At 44.3% G+C, this 12866-nt stretch overlaps 1 protein-coding gene across 1 annotated transcript in view; it reads right to left on the bottom strand.

Annotated features, from left to right (window-relative positions):
• The window catches only part of LOC106579759 (glycogenin-1), a 30554-nt gene extending 18534 nt beyond the window's left edge, over positions 1-12020 (bottom strand). Inside the window, exons 1-4 of the mRNA XM_014159923.2 lie at positions 11888-12020; positions 8115-8250; positions 4649-4823; positions 4233-4395 (exon numbers count right to left, since the gene is read on the bottom strand). Of these exons, the coding sequence (XP_014015398.1) occupies positions 4233-4395; positions 4649-4823; positions 8115-8250; positions 11888-11897 (484 nt within the window). The 5' untranslated portion in view covers positions 11898-12020. The remainder of the gene's footprint in view (positions 1-4232; positions 4396-4648; positions 4824-8114; positions 8251-11887) is intronic.
• Positions 12021-12866: the final 846 nt, after the last annotated feature.

Genomic DNA, 12866 nt, shown 5'->3' with positions numbered 1-12866 from the left:
ACAAAAGTATCTATATCCACAGTAAAACGAGTCCTATATCAACATAACCTGAAAGGCCACTCAGCAAGGAAGAAGCCACTGCTCCAAAATGGCCATAAAAAGCCAGACTACGGTTTGCAACTGCACATGGGGACAAAAAATAAATAAATAAATAAAATAAAAACCACTTTCTGGAGAAATGTCCTCTGGTCTGATGAAACAAAAATAGAACTGTTTGGCCATAATGACCATCGTTATGTTTGGAGGAAAAAGGAGCCTTGCAAGCCGAAGAACACCATCCCAACCGTGAAGCACAGCATCATGTTGTGGGGGTGCTTTGCTGCAGGGGAGACTGGTGCACTTCACAAAAAAGATGGCACCATGAGGGAAAATTATGTGGATATATTGAAGCAAATTCTCAAGACATCAGTCAGGAAGTTAAAGCTTGGTCGCAAATGGGTCTTCCAAATGGACAATGACCCCAAGCATACTTCCAAAGTTGTGGCAAAATCTCTTATGGACAACAAAGTCAAGCCCTGACCTCAATCCTAAAGAAAAGTTGTGTGCAGAACTGAAAAAGTGTGTGTGAGCAAGGAGGCCTACAAACCTGACTCAGTTACACCAGCTCTGTCAGGAGGAATGGGCCACAATTTACCCCTTATTGTGGGAAGCTTGTGGAAGGCTACCCAAAACACTTGACCCAAGTTAAACTATTTAAAGGCAATGCTACCAAATACTAATTGAGTGTATGTAAACTTCTGACCCACTGGGAATGTGACAAAATAAATAAAGCATTCTCTACTATTATTCTGACATTTCACATTCTTAAAATAAAGTGGTGATCCTAACTGACCTAAAACAGGGCATTTTTACTAGGATTAAATGACAGGAATTGTGAAAAACTGAGTTTAAATGTGTTTGGCTGAGGTGTATGTAAACTTCAGACTTCAACTGTACGCCTGGTTTCCTGTAACAAGTCACCTGTATCATGGCGCTTTAAGATGCATCTGGAAAACTGTCGTGTGCATTTGCATTTATTGTTTTATGTATGCTTTGCTATTTCCCTGTTTCTAACCTCAATGGGTCTTACCTTGTTAAATATCACACGAGAATGTAGTTACCAGCCCAGACCGAAAGTCACTAGATTCCTGCCAACAGTCCCCTCACTCCAGGGCCCACAGGACACCATTAATACGCCCACAGGAAGCCGGCGCCATTGACACGCCCCCATTGACACAGTGGGACCATTAAGCAAACTAATTGGTGTCTGAAACTAATATGGCTAAAATATTCCTTCCAGAGAGCTGCTTCACTGATTCATTGTTCTGATGAGGTTGCTAGCCAGACTAACAGCAATATGTTCATGTTTAAAGGGGTTGTCAATGTATTATTGCAGATTGCTTACTTCAAGTAGTGTGTTTGCTATAGGCCCAAAAGCCCATTTGTTCAAACTGTAGTAAATTCAAACTTTGTTAAAATATCCAGCTTTAGTCTTCCTATTGTGGACAAGGACACATTAGTACCAACAGGCTAGGTAAGATGCACATAAATGACTACATTGTACTCCCTAATGATTAATCAATACAAACCAGAACACCTTTCAATTCTGCCCTCAAAAACATTTCCATTTAGCTCCATTCCAACAGTGACTATGCTTATAAAAAAGGCAATAAATAACTCTGCCATGAAAGTTTACTGTTCAGTCTAAACCTGTTGTGCTAAATTCACTAATTCTCTATGTCTCAGCCTCCAGTATTTATGCTGCAGTAATTTATGTGTCGGGGGGCTAGGGTCAGTTTGTTCTATCTGGAGTATTTTCTCCTGTCTTATCCGGTGTCCTGTGTGAATTTAAGTATGCTCTCTAATTATTTTTCTCTCGGAGGACCTGAGCCCTAGGACCATGCCCCAGGACTACCTGGCATGATGACTCCTTGCTGTCCCCAGTCCACCTGGCTGTGCTGCTGCTCCAGCTTCAACTGTTCTGCCTGCGGCTATGGAACCCTGACCTGTTCACCGGACGTGCTACCTGTCCCAGACCTGCTGGTTTCAACTCTCTAGAGACAGCAGGAGTGGTAGAGATACTCTCAATGATCGGCTATGAAAAGTCAACTGACATTTACTCCTGAGGTGCTGACTTGTTACACCCTCGACAACTACTGTGATTATTCTTATTAGACCATGCTGGTCATTTATGAACATTTGACCATGTTCTGTCATAATCTCCACCCGGCACAACCAGAAGGGGACTGGCCAGCCCTCATAGCCTGGTTCCTCTCTAGGTTTCTTCCGAGGTTTTGGCCTTTCTAGGGAGTTTTTCCTAGCCACCGTGCTTCTACACCTGCATTGCTTGCCGTTTGGGGATATAGGCTGGGTTTCTGTACAGCACTTTGAGATACCAGCTGATGTAAGAAGGGCTTTATAAATAAATTGGATTTGATTCTGAATGCTAGCGGCCGACCCACAGAAGAACAGAGGCGGCCATTTAAGATGAGGACCATTTTTTTGTTCATGAGCACGGCCTTATTTCTATACCAGCATATTGCATTCACCCAGTTCAATGTAACAGCGATAGGTTTATGCTACTCAAATATTCCCTATACCCATCATGGAGGTTGCTACAACCTAGCCAATGAACGAAAGTTTACAATATAGGTCGAGAGACTTAAGGCGACACATGGACAGACAGTGACATTCAATAGTGCCTTGCACACTGTTGCCTGCATCTAGCTGATATAGGCTGTAATGTTTATCCCCATTTTGTTCCGTTTAAGAAACGTTTTACAACAGATTGGGAGGAATGAAGACACTCCGGATCACACGTAAACAGTTGACTTTCAAAGCAGCCACGTTGTATTCCTTCTCAGATCCATGCGCTCTCCTCTCACCTCTTCCCTTCTGGACTTCAATAAACACACCAGCTGTATGTGACCAGGTGAGAAAAAAAAAAAACACTTTCCAAGCCAATCCATATCATAACTGCTACAGAGCCTACATCATTATCAGCATAATAGCAAAAGTAACATCCTAGTCAACATAGCTAATAGAACTAATGTGTTAGTAAACCCGCTACAATCATGTAGTAACGTTATAGTGTACAGTCAGTAAGCAGTTTAGCACTTACACCGGCGGGCCCCAGTGGCAATAAATTAGTAAAACCAAAAGCATACCTTGGAAGAGTTCGTGTTGTATAGTCAAAGACAGCTAGCTAACATAGCATCCCTCTGTTTGGGCAGGGTGTTTCAGTAGGCTAAACTAGCTAGCTGCGTTTCCTAGATACGTGAACCTGAAATTCACGTCATTTTAAAATAAATAAATTTGTTCAAAACTGTTCAACTATTGTCCGAGTCAACTAGTCGCCACAATTTACACACTGTAGTGCTAGCTAGCTGTAGCTTATGCTTTGGGTACTAGATCATTCTTGATCCTTTGATTGGGTGGGAAACATTGTTTCTGCTGCAAGAGCTATTCCTCCAACCTATCATAATTACTGTGTAAGTCTATGGAAGGGGGTGAGAACCATGAGCCTCCTAGATTTTGTATTGAAGTCAATGTACTCAGAGGAGGATGGAAGCTAGCTGTCCTCCTGCTACACCATGGTGCTACCCTACAGAGTGCTATTGAGGCTACTGTAGACCTTTGCAAAATAGTGTTTTCATAAAATTTTTGGTGACATTATATTCAGTATAGTTTCAATTTTTATGAAATTCACTGAGGCCAACCACCACCAAACAGCTGGAGGCCAGCCACCACCAAGAAAAAAATACCAGATATTTGGAATGCTGCACATACTGCATCTACATTGTTGGAAAAGTAGCACATTTTATAGCAGGAGACCATGGAAACACTACTCCAATATGCTGCAAGACCTACCAGCAGACCATGGAAACACTGCTCCAATATGCTCCAAGACCTACCAGCAGACCATGGAAACACTACTCCAATATGCTGCAAGACCTACCAGCAGACCATGGAAACACTGCTCCAACACCTACCAGCAGACCATGGAAACACTACTCCAATAAGCTGCAAGACCTACCAGCAGACCATGGAAACACTACTCCAATATGCTGCAAGACCTACCAGCAGACCATGGAAACGCTACGCCGATAGACCTACATTTGTACATAAGCGCCAACGGTTAGCTCTATGTAAATGAGTACAATAGGTAGCATTAAAAAACAAATCATGGGATGGAAAAATGGACATAACATTTCTTAACAAAACAAAAGGAAACATTGAAAACTGACGCGTACCGTCGAAGCTGCCGTGTTCTGTGCAGTACTGGAGCAGTTTGCCGTACGTCTCGTTGGAGGGTCGGAACACGAACACACCAGAGTTAAAACAGTCTGGCCAGCCGGGATCCGGGGCAGCAGAAAGCTCCTCTCTGTCAAACAACTCATCTATGTTCTGTACCACCTGCAACAAACACACAGGTCAACTCGCGTGTGGCTCAGTTGGTAGAGCATGGTGTTTGCAACGCCAGGGTTGTGGGTTCGATTCCAACGGGGAATCGACCAGTACGGAGAAAAATAAATGTATGAAATGTATGCAATCACTACTGTAAGTCACTCTGGAGAAGAGCGTCTGCTAAATGACTAAAATGTAAATGTAACTCTACCGTACCAGGGGGAGTGTGTACAAATGGAAACCAGTGTTTCCTGTGTCTCACCAGCGTGTCTGCGTCCATGAACACACATTTAGAGTAGTGCGTGAGGGTCCAGCAGTGTAGCTTGGTGAAGGTCACTCCCAGGTCAGGTCTCTCCATCAGGGCCAGGTGAGCTGCGTCTCCGCTGTCCAACACATCCACCAACAGTACCTCGTCAAAGATCTTGTGAAGAACTCCCCTGGTGGTGGGAGGAGGAGGAGGCAGAGGAGAGGGGGAGGAGGCAGAGGAGAGGAGAGGGGAGGGGGCAGAGGAGAGGGGGAGGAGGCAGAGGAAGAGGAGAGGGGGAGGAGGCAGAGGAAGAGGAGAGGGGGAGGGGGCAGAGGAGAGCAGAAGGAGGCAGAGGAGAGGAGAGGGGGAGGGGGCAGAGGAGAGGAGAGGGGGAGGGGGCAGAGGAGAGGAGAGGGGGCAGAGGAGAGGAGAGGGGGCAGAGGAGAGGAGAGGGGGCAGAGGAGAGGAGAGGGGGCAGAGGAGAGGAGAGGGGGCAGAGGAGAGGAGAGGGGGCAGAGGAGAGGAGAGGGGGCAGAGGAGAGGAGAGGGGGCAGAGGAGAGGAGAGGGGGCAGAGGAGAGGAGAGGGGGCAGAGGAGAGGAGAGGGGGCAGAGGAGAGGAGAGGGGGCAGAGGAGAGGAGAGGGGGCAGAGGAGAGGGGGCAGAGGAGAGGAGAGGGGGAGGAGGCAGAGGAGGCAGAGGAGGCGGGGGCGAGGAGGCAGAGGAGGCGGGGGCGAGGAGGAGGCAGAGGAGAGGAGGAGGCAGAGGAGAGGAGGAGGCAGAGGAGAGGAGGAGGCAGAGGAGAGGAGGAGGCAGAGGAGAGGAGGAGGCAGAGGAGAGGAGGAGGCAGAGGAGAGGAGGAGGCAGAGGAGAGGAGGAGGCAGAGGAGAGGAGGAGGCAGAGGAGAGGAGGAGGCAGAGGAGAGGAGGAGGCAGAGGAGAGGAGGAGGCAGAGGAGAGGAGGAGGCAGAGGAGGGAGAGGAGAGGAGGCAGAGGAGAGGAGAGGAGGAGGCAGAGGAGAGGAGAGGAGGAGGCAGAGGAGAGGAGAGGAGGAGGCAGAGGAGAGGAGGAGGCAGAGGAGAGGAGGAGGCAGAGGAGAGGAGGAGGCAGAGGAGAGGAGGAGGCAGAGGAGAGGAGGAGGCAGAGGAGAGGAGGAGGCAGAGGAGAGGAGGAGGCAGGCAGAGGAGAGGAGGAGGCAGAGGAGAGGAGGAGGCAGAGGAGAGGAGGAGGCAGAGGAGAGGAGGAGGCAGAGGAGAGGAGGAGGCAGAGGAGAGGAGGAGGCAGAGGAGAGGAGGAGGCAGAGACAGCATAACATACCATGAATATGGTACTTCAACTCTAGGGCGGGGCCGGGGCATTCAACTCTAGGGCGGGGCCGGGGCATTCAACTCTAGGGCGGGGGCGGGGCATTCAACTCTAGGGCGGGGCCGGGGCACTCAACTCTTACCCTACGAGGTCCGGAGCCTGCAAGTTCTGTTCCATCTGACAATGAATTACAGCCACCTGGTGTCCCAGGTGTAAATCATTCCTTGATTAGAGGGGATCAATTAAATAAAACTCAGTGGATCTGGCTTGGAGGTCCAGATTTCAGTTTGAAGGCCGTAGGGGAAGTGAGAATGTTCTGGTGTGGGAGACAGGGTATGTTTAGGCCCCGGAACATTACCTCTAACAGGTCTAGGATCAGCTCTTCCAACTCCAACGTTGTAGGATTAACACGGGCATCGGAATAGATAGGATCAAGTCTTCAACTCCAATGTTACATGTAATAGGTTGAGAGCATAATAATGCAACTCATCTTCTCTAGGACGTTATGGGAACCAGATAGTCGTTTGATGCACAGGCGAGGTCATTTTGAGTATTGAATAGCTCAGTGTTTATGTCGAGACATACTGTTTATTGTAGTGGCTGCAGCTCCATCTCCTCTTCCCGCCGATATAAAGTTTGAACCTATCCCATAACATGGGGTTTGTGAAAGTGGCCGTTTTCTACACAAGAAAAATCACCTGTAAAACCCAAACTGTGTGAGCTACCAACTAATGTCACCAATATGGAGACTCTCACCAACACAACAGCTGGTTTGATCTACGACATCCACAAGTTCACCGCAGTCATCTGAACGCTGTCGTGGAAGTCCTCATTTCCATGAGGTCTTATCACAAAACCACCTGTCCAGACCCGAACCGTTGGAGCTACAATATGGAAAGGGGAGACTAGCGAACACTAAGGTGCCAGTTGTTCTGCTCTACGATGCACAAGCTTCATGAGAGTCATCTGAAGGTAACCCAGTACCGGGTTGTAAAAATTGCAAAAAGTGCATGGGGTGAAATGTGCCAAAAATAACACGAGTCTAAATGTATTTTCTTACATTTTCAGATATAGGAGACTTCAAAACCTTGTTCCTTATGATTGTTTTTCTTTTTTTTACTTAGTTGACATATATGAATGTGTCATTCAAAGCATTTCTGTGGGTTATAGCAGTAAAGGCCAAACTCAATGTTTCATAAAATAATCGATAGAGATATCTATATCTACCTATAAGGGGTCCTAAAATTCAAAAAAATAAAAAAGCTAAATTAGATTTTATGACCATCTAAAACTCCATATGTTAGCTTAGTAGATATTCCGATCTATGGGCTTAGACCTATAAGGGTTATTAAGGGAAATTTAACTGAGAAGTGACAGGTTTTTACATACATGGTCAGAGAGTTCAACTCAGATATCTTCTGCTGGCATTTTCTAAACAATGCATATTATTTATTGTATACTACATTTTGGTTTCAAATCTCTTAAGTCTAACAAAAATATGCTTAGAACAGTGACAAATTGTCAAATGTTGGGAATAAGATTTGACAAAATATATCACCAATTACTGCTCCAAAAAAATAAGTAAAATATATATATATTTTTTTTAAAATGGTAGGGCAAAATAAAGTAAGCCATTCTGAACTTTATGTGCAATTTTCTACCATTTTGTGCCACTCAAGCCTTTTCCCCTATCCAGCCATTCTCTAGCTTACTGCTGCAGTTACCTGCCAAAATAAAGGAAACAGTGTCTTAACAGGGCATTGGTCCGCCACGAGCCGCCAGAACAGTTTCAATGCACCTTGGCATAGATTCTACAAGTGTCTGGAACTTCCTGTGTGGAAGCACCTGCGATATACTTTCTATCCCTCATTTACTTATGTTTCCTTATTTTAGGCAGTTACCTGTAGAATGGACGGAGAGGTATCTCACTGAATATTACATTGCCATTCCTTCATCCGCAACGTCATGTGCACAACATCTAAGAAACTCCATTTCTAGAAAGATGTATTTGGGTGTTTTTGGACATTTTGTTCATGTCGTTCCCCCCCCCCCCCCACCAGAGTCCCATACTACACATCGAGGATGATGAAATTAATCACTGGTTGGGGTCAATTCAACAACAAGTGAAACCATTTAGATTTGGTTGTAAAACATTGTTTTAATAATAAAAGGTTCTTACTTGCAGGGATCAGAGACGTGGGGTCCAATCATCACCACCAGCTTCCTGGTTGTCTCGTGGTTCCTCAGGGACTTGCCCAGGACCATGGCTCCTCTGGCATAGTTATCATTGGTGGCCAACGTCACGAAAGCCTGGTCTGGATGGGGGGGGGGGGCATAACTTGTTAATACAAACTTAGCATTAACGTTTTTCATTAGGTTCAAATGGTGTGAATCCAGAGGTAAATTTACTTAATTGCTATAACCTACTCTTAACCTTCCCCCCAAAAAAATACTTTCAATTAAAATACAAACTGAGTCACATTGAGATTAAACATCTACAAGAGAGCCCTGTACACATTACAATAAAAAACAGATTAAAACACACAGGTATAAAACAATATCATTCAGCACAATATTTTTGTTTATATAAAAGCAATTTCATTCAACTACATAGAGGTCCTCAATCAGTAATGTAAACTGTGAGTGACACCAGCCCATCTAACTGCAGTGAACTCTGCAGATTGGGCCACAAATTAGGGTAAAAAAAAAAAATGCAGATTTTCACAAATCGGTGGAGACTGGAGGCATCTAGTGTTATCCATTCCTGTGAAAGGGTTTGGTAACTTATCATTCTTATCCTAGTTAAATGTTACAGAGGGAGTTTGTCAGATTGCTTTGTAAATAAATAGAGAATGCAGCTCTTAGAAACAGATCTCCACCTGACATGTTTATAGAGATCACAACGAGTCCTGAAATTGTCCCGTGATAAAACGTACTGCGGAACGGTAGACGGCATCCAGGGTTTTAAAACGGAGGTTGTACCGTACGCATGTAAACAATATCACCAAAATACAATACAGGAAGAAGCGTTTGAATAATCTCCCTCTTATTTTCAATACTAAGGCATGATTTATTTCTATTTAAAAAAAAAAGTATTGATCTTAGCTTAGTCAGATTTTCTATATGCGTTACAAAAGGACAACTTGTCATCAATCCAGACACCCAGCTACTTCTACTGAGAAACAAGCTCAGTTTGGGATCATTGAGACACCTGAAACCCCACCTCTTCAAGGAATACCTAGGATAGGATAAAGTAATCCTTCTAACCCCCCCCTTAAAAGATTTAGATGCACTATTGTAAAGTGGTTGTTCCACTGGATATCATAAGGTGAATGGACCAATTTGTAAGTCGCTCTGGATAAGAGCGTCTGCTAAATGACTTAAATGTAAATTTATAGTGCAGATATTCCATGTTCATTCTCTGAGCCTCTTTACTGTGTTGCCACCATGCTTGATGCTAGGTACAAGGACCGCTACTGCGATGCAGACAAGAAACAGGGTTTAGGTGAAATGTTACAGACACAGCTGGACAAGATGGAAACGGACAGTGTGCACCGAATACAACAGCTGCTAAATTGTAATTCGCTCCCATGGCCTATTTATTGCCTTACCTCCTCATGCCTTTTGCACACACTGTATATAGACTCTTCTACTGTGTCATTGACTTGTTTATTGTGTTATTGGTTTGTTTACTCCATGTGTAACTCTGTGTTGTTGTTTGTGTCGCAATGCTTTGCTTTATCTTGGCCAGGTCGCAGTTGTAAATGAGAACTTGTTCTCAACTAGCCTACCTGGTTAAATAAATAAAAATTAAATTGTGAAATACTTACGAGCCCTTAACGCAGCTGAAGAAATATAGTGAAGAAAGTAGACTAAATTAAAGTAAAAAAAAATTGTGAGGGAGTGATGTCCAATGGTCTGTGGCAGTTTTAACAATGACACCAATGTCTGAATGCCAGACAGAATGGCCAAGGGCTTGATGATGTCTACTTTGGCATATTGTGCCATATAGGAAAATCTATAAAACAGCCCCATAGACTCACATCTCAACAATGGAATGATTGTAAGTTAACAAAGGCCAAATAGATTCATGTTATTATAATGCCAAATGTAAAAACTGCCAGTTAATATTAGCAGTCCTGGCTGGTCAGTTAAACAATCCCCTGGTATCGTAAACACTGTGTTAGGTCTTGGGGGGCCAACTGGATAACAGCCTGGTAAAAAGAAACCACTGGGTACAAAACCTCCATTGTGTTGAGATGCCAAACCAGGTACAGCTGAAGTGTAATTATGTATTTCCAACTGTACCTCCCAACACAAACTCTCCCACCCCTTATTGCCATTGGTCCCAAGAAAACAGCTGATGTTATATTATAAGCAAGAAATACCCCCAAAAAACTGTCCCCAGAAGGCTGTTTGTTCTATTGGACGTAAGCTACTCTGCTGGTAAAATACACTTTGTATGACAAGCACAGAAAGACAAGCTGTTGGCCTTCAGGCCTCAACCTACTGACTATATGAAGACCTAAACTTTAGGTGTTTAGGTCCTAAAGAGTGCTGCTATTACAAAAGGCAGATGACCATGGGAGGACCATCCTTTTGTAAGTCATGGGGACAGGATGTCAGGTTTCACTACTGCATTTTCGACAGGCACAACTGTCCTTTTAGTGTGCACCTTGTCTGGGCTTAAGGTGGACCTATTTAGGCTTAATATAATGACACTTAGTGAGAAGGCTGCGTATGTTTACAGGACATGCAGTAAACAAGTTGTAGCAAGAATACTTCTGGCTGTCTACAGCAATGTGGCCTCCAGGTACAGTCTGCGAATGAACCAAACACTAGATCTGCACTGTCTTCTAGGATTAGAGTCCCCAGTGGGACCAGCCTCCTACATAAAGTATTCTCCATCTCAGGCTGCAAACGCAGCATTTCTCTCCTTAACTATATTTAATGACAGGGTGTCAAATATATAAATAATAATATAACTTTATTGGTCAATTTTGCAGAAGGTCCAACCAAAAGATGTCTCCTGCTTTTCACCAAACGGCTCCAAAAACAGGTTTTGGAGAGGTGCAAGGGAGGGGCTGCCACAGGGCGCCTGGGGTGCTGTACCTTGGTTAAGGGCACAACGGCAGGCAGTGGAATCTACGATTTGATACCAGAAACCCTCAAAATGAAGGCCAGAATTGACGAGTTGCACCAACTATGTCTAAAACTTGTGGATTTCGATGAAGGAAAAAAAACCGTATTTTGGTTGCTTTAACGGTGGGTTCGTTTTTTTTCCACGAGTTCCCAGTTGTAGTAAACTCAAAACGCAGGTTGAGAGAGGCTCTGAGTAAGAAAAGGATTCATTTGCAGCCTGAATGGAGGACGTTATGTATGAACCGGTCCACGGGCTACACCGGTATTAACGGCTGGGTACATTACTCCCCGCCGACCACCGGTATTAACGGCTGGGTACATTCCTCCCCGCGAACCACCGGTATAGCGGCCACTACCGGCTGTTCAGGCTACGTGTGAATATGGGGTTACAACTAGGGCGAGACCGGGCAACAGCAAAACTCATTGACCCAAACATTAACCTACTCCGTTATCCACACAGCCGTAAGACGTATCGATACGTTTTGTATTAAGAAAGTTCATGTTACAAAACACGCGGTGATGGAAAAGCAGAAAAGGGACTTTAAATATCAAACTCGGCCAGTTTCCACATGCGCGTTGATGTATCACGGACCGACAAACCAAAACGGCAACAAACCAAACTGTACATTTCTCAACGTGCCATCCCATCATTTACATACGACGGACATTGTTGCAACTCCACAGTAACTTTTTTTTAAACCTCTGACAGTGGGAACAATCATGACAAGTTAGTTAGTTTCCACCGTGGCTGCCACAGCCAAACTTCCGCCGCATCATCCAAGGATTAGATTGTAACAAACCGTCACGTACCTTTTGACATTATTGCTGGTAGAAGTTGCAGATGATCTGGTAGATTAGACACAGCAACTTCGTTAGGAAAGGACAAGCCTACTACATGGAGGTGAATTTATAGACGCATGTAGACCGTGGGTCACGTGACAGGGTCTAGGCACACACCCACTTCTGCGCTATCTGTGACAGGGATCTGCAACTGGCGGCCCGCGGATCAAAATCTGGCCCGCAGGTGATTTTATTTCGCTCCAGAGGTTGCTGAGCAAAAAAACAAACAATTGTTTTATGTATTATTATTTTATTGTTGGACACAAAAGACTGTAAAAAACACCAGCAAATCAGCTCCAAGTGTTTAACATTTTGGAAATCTGTTCCAAAGTATTCCCATTCATAATAGAGAGATATATGTGACCGTATACAAACATAAACAAGGTTTGATATGATTATGTTTTAGTCAAATATAATATCTGTTTGGGCTTCTTGAGGTCAATTTGCAGTCTATTCATTATTTGCAATTATGTTCCGGTCCCATGACCATCCGCTCAAGAAAAAAATCTGCCCTCAACTGAATCTAGTTGATGATCCCTGATCTATGGAGAAGGACCTCGTCGGAGAAGCCCCTCTTCGAGGTCCACTATCCCTTTTCATTTGCGGAGGCTTTCCAGACAGACGATGACCAGCGCCGGGTTTGTATTTAAATACTGAAAAAATATATAAACGTAACATGTAAAGTGTTGGTCCCATGTTTTCATGAGCTGAAATAAAAGATCCCAGACATTTTCCATATGCAGAAAAAGCTTATTTCTCTCACATTCTGTGCAGACATTTTGTTTACATCCCTGTTAGTGAGCATTTTCTTCTTTGTCAAGATAATATATCCACCTGACAGGTGTGACATATCAAGAAGCTGATTAAACAGCATGATCATTACACAGGTGCACCTTGTGCTGGGGACAATAAAAGACCACTCTAAAATGTGCAGTTTTGTCAGACAACA

Source organism: Salmo salar, chromosome ssa19 (genome assembly GCF_905237065.1).
Source record: "Salmo salar chromosome ssa19, Ssal_v3.1, whole genome shotgun sequence".
Lineage (NCBI taxonomy): Eukaryota > Metazoa > Chordata > Actinopteri > Salmoniformes > Salmonidae > Salmo > Salmo salar.
The sequence above is the reverse complement of the archived record's forward strand: the minus strand, read 5'-3'. Positions and strand labels throughout refer to the sequence as shown.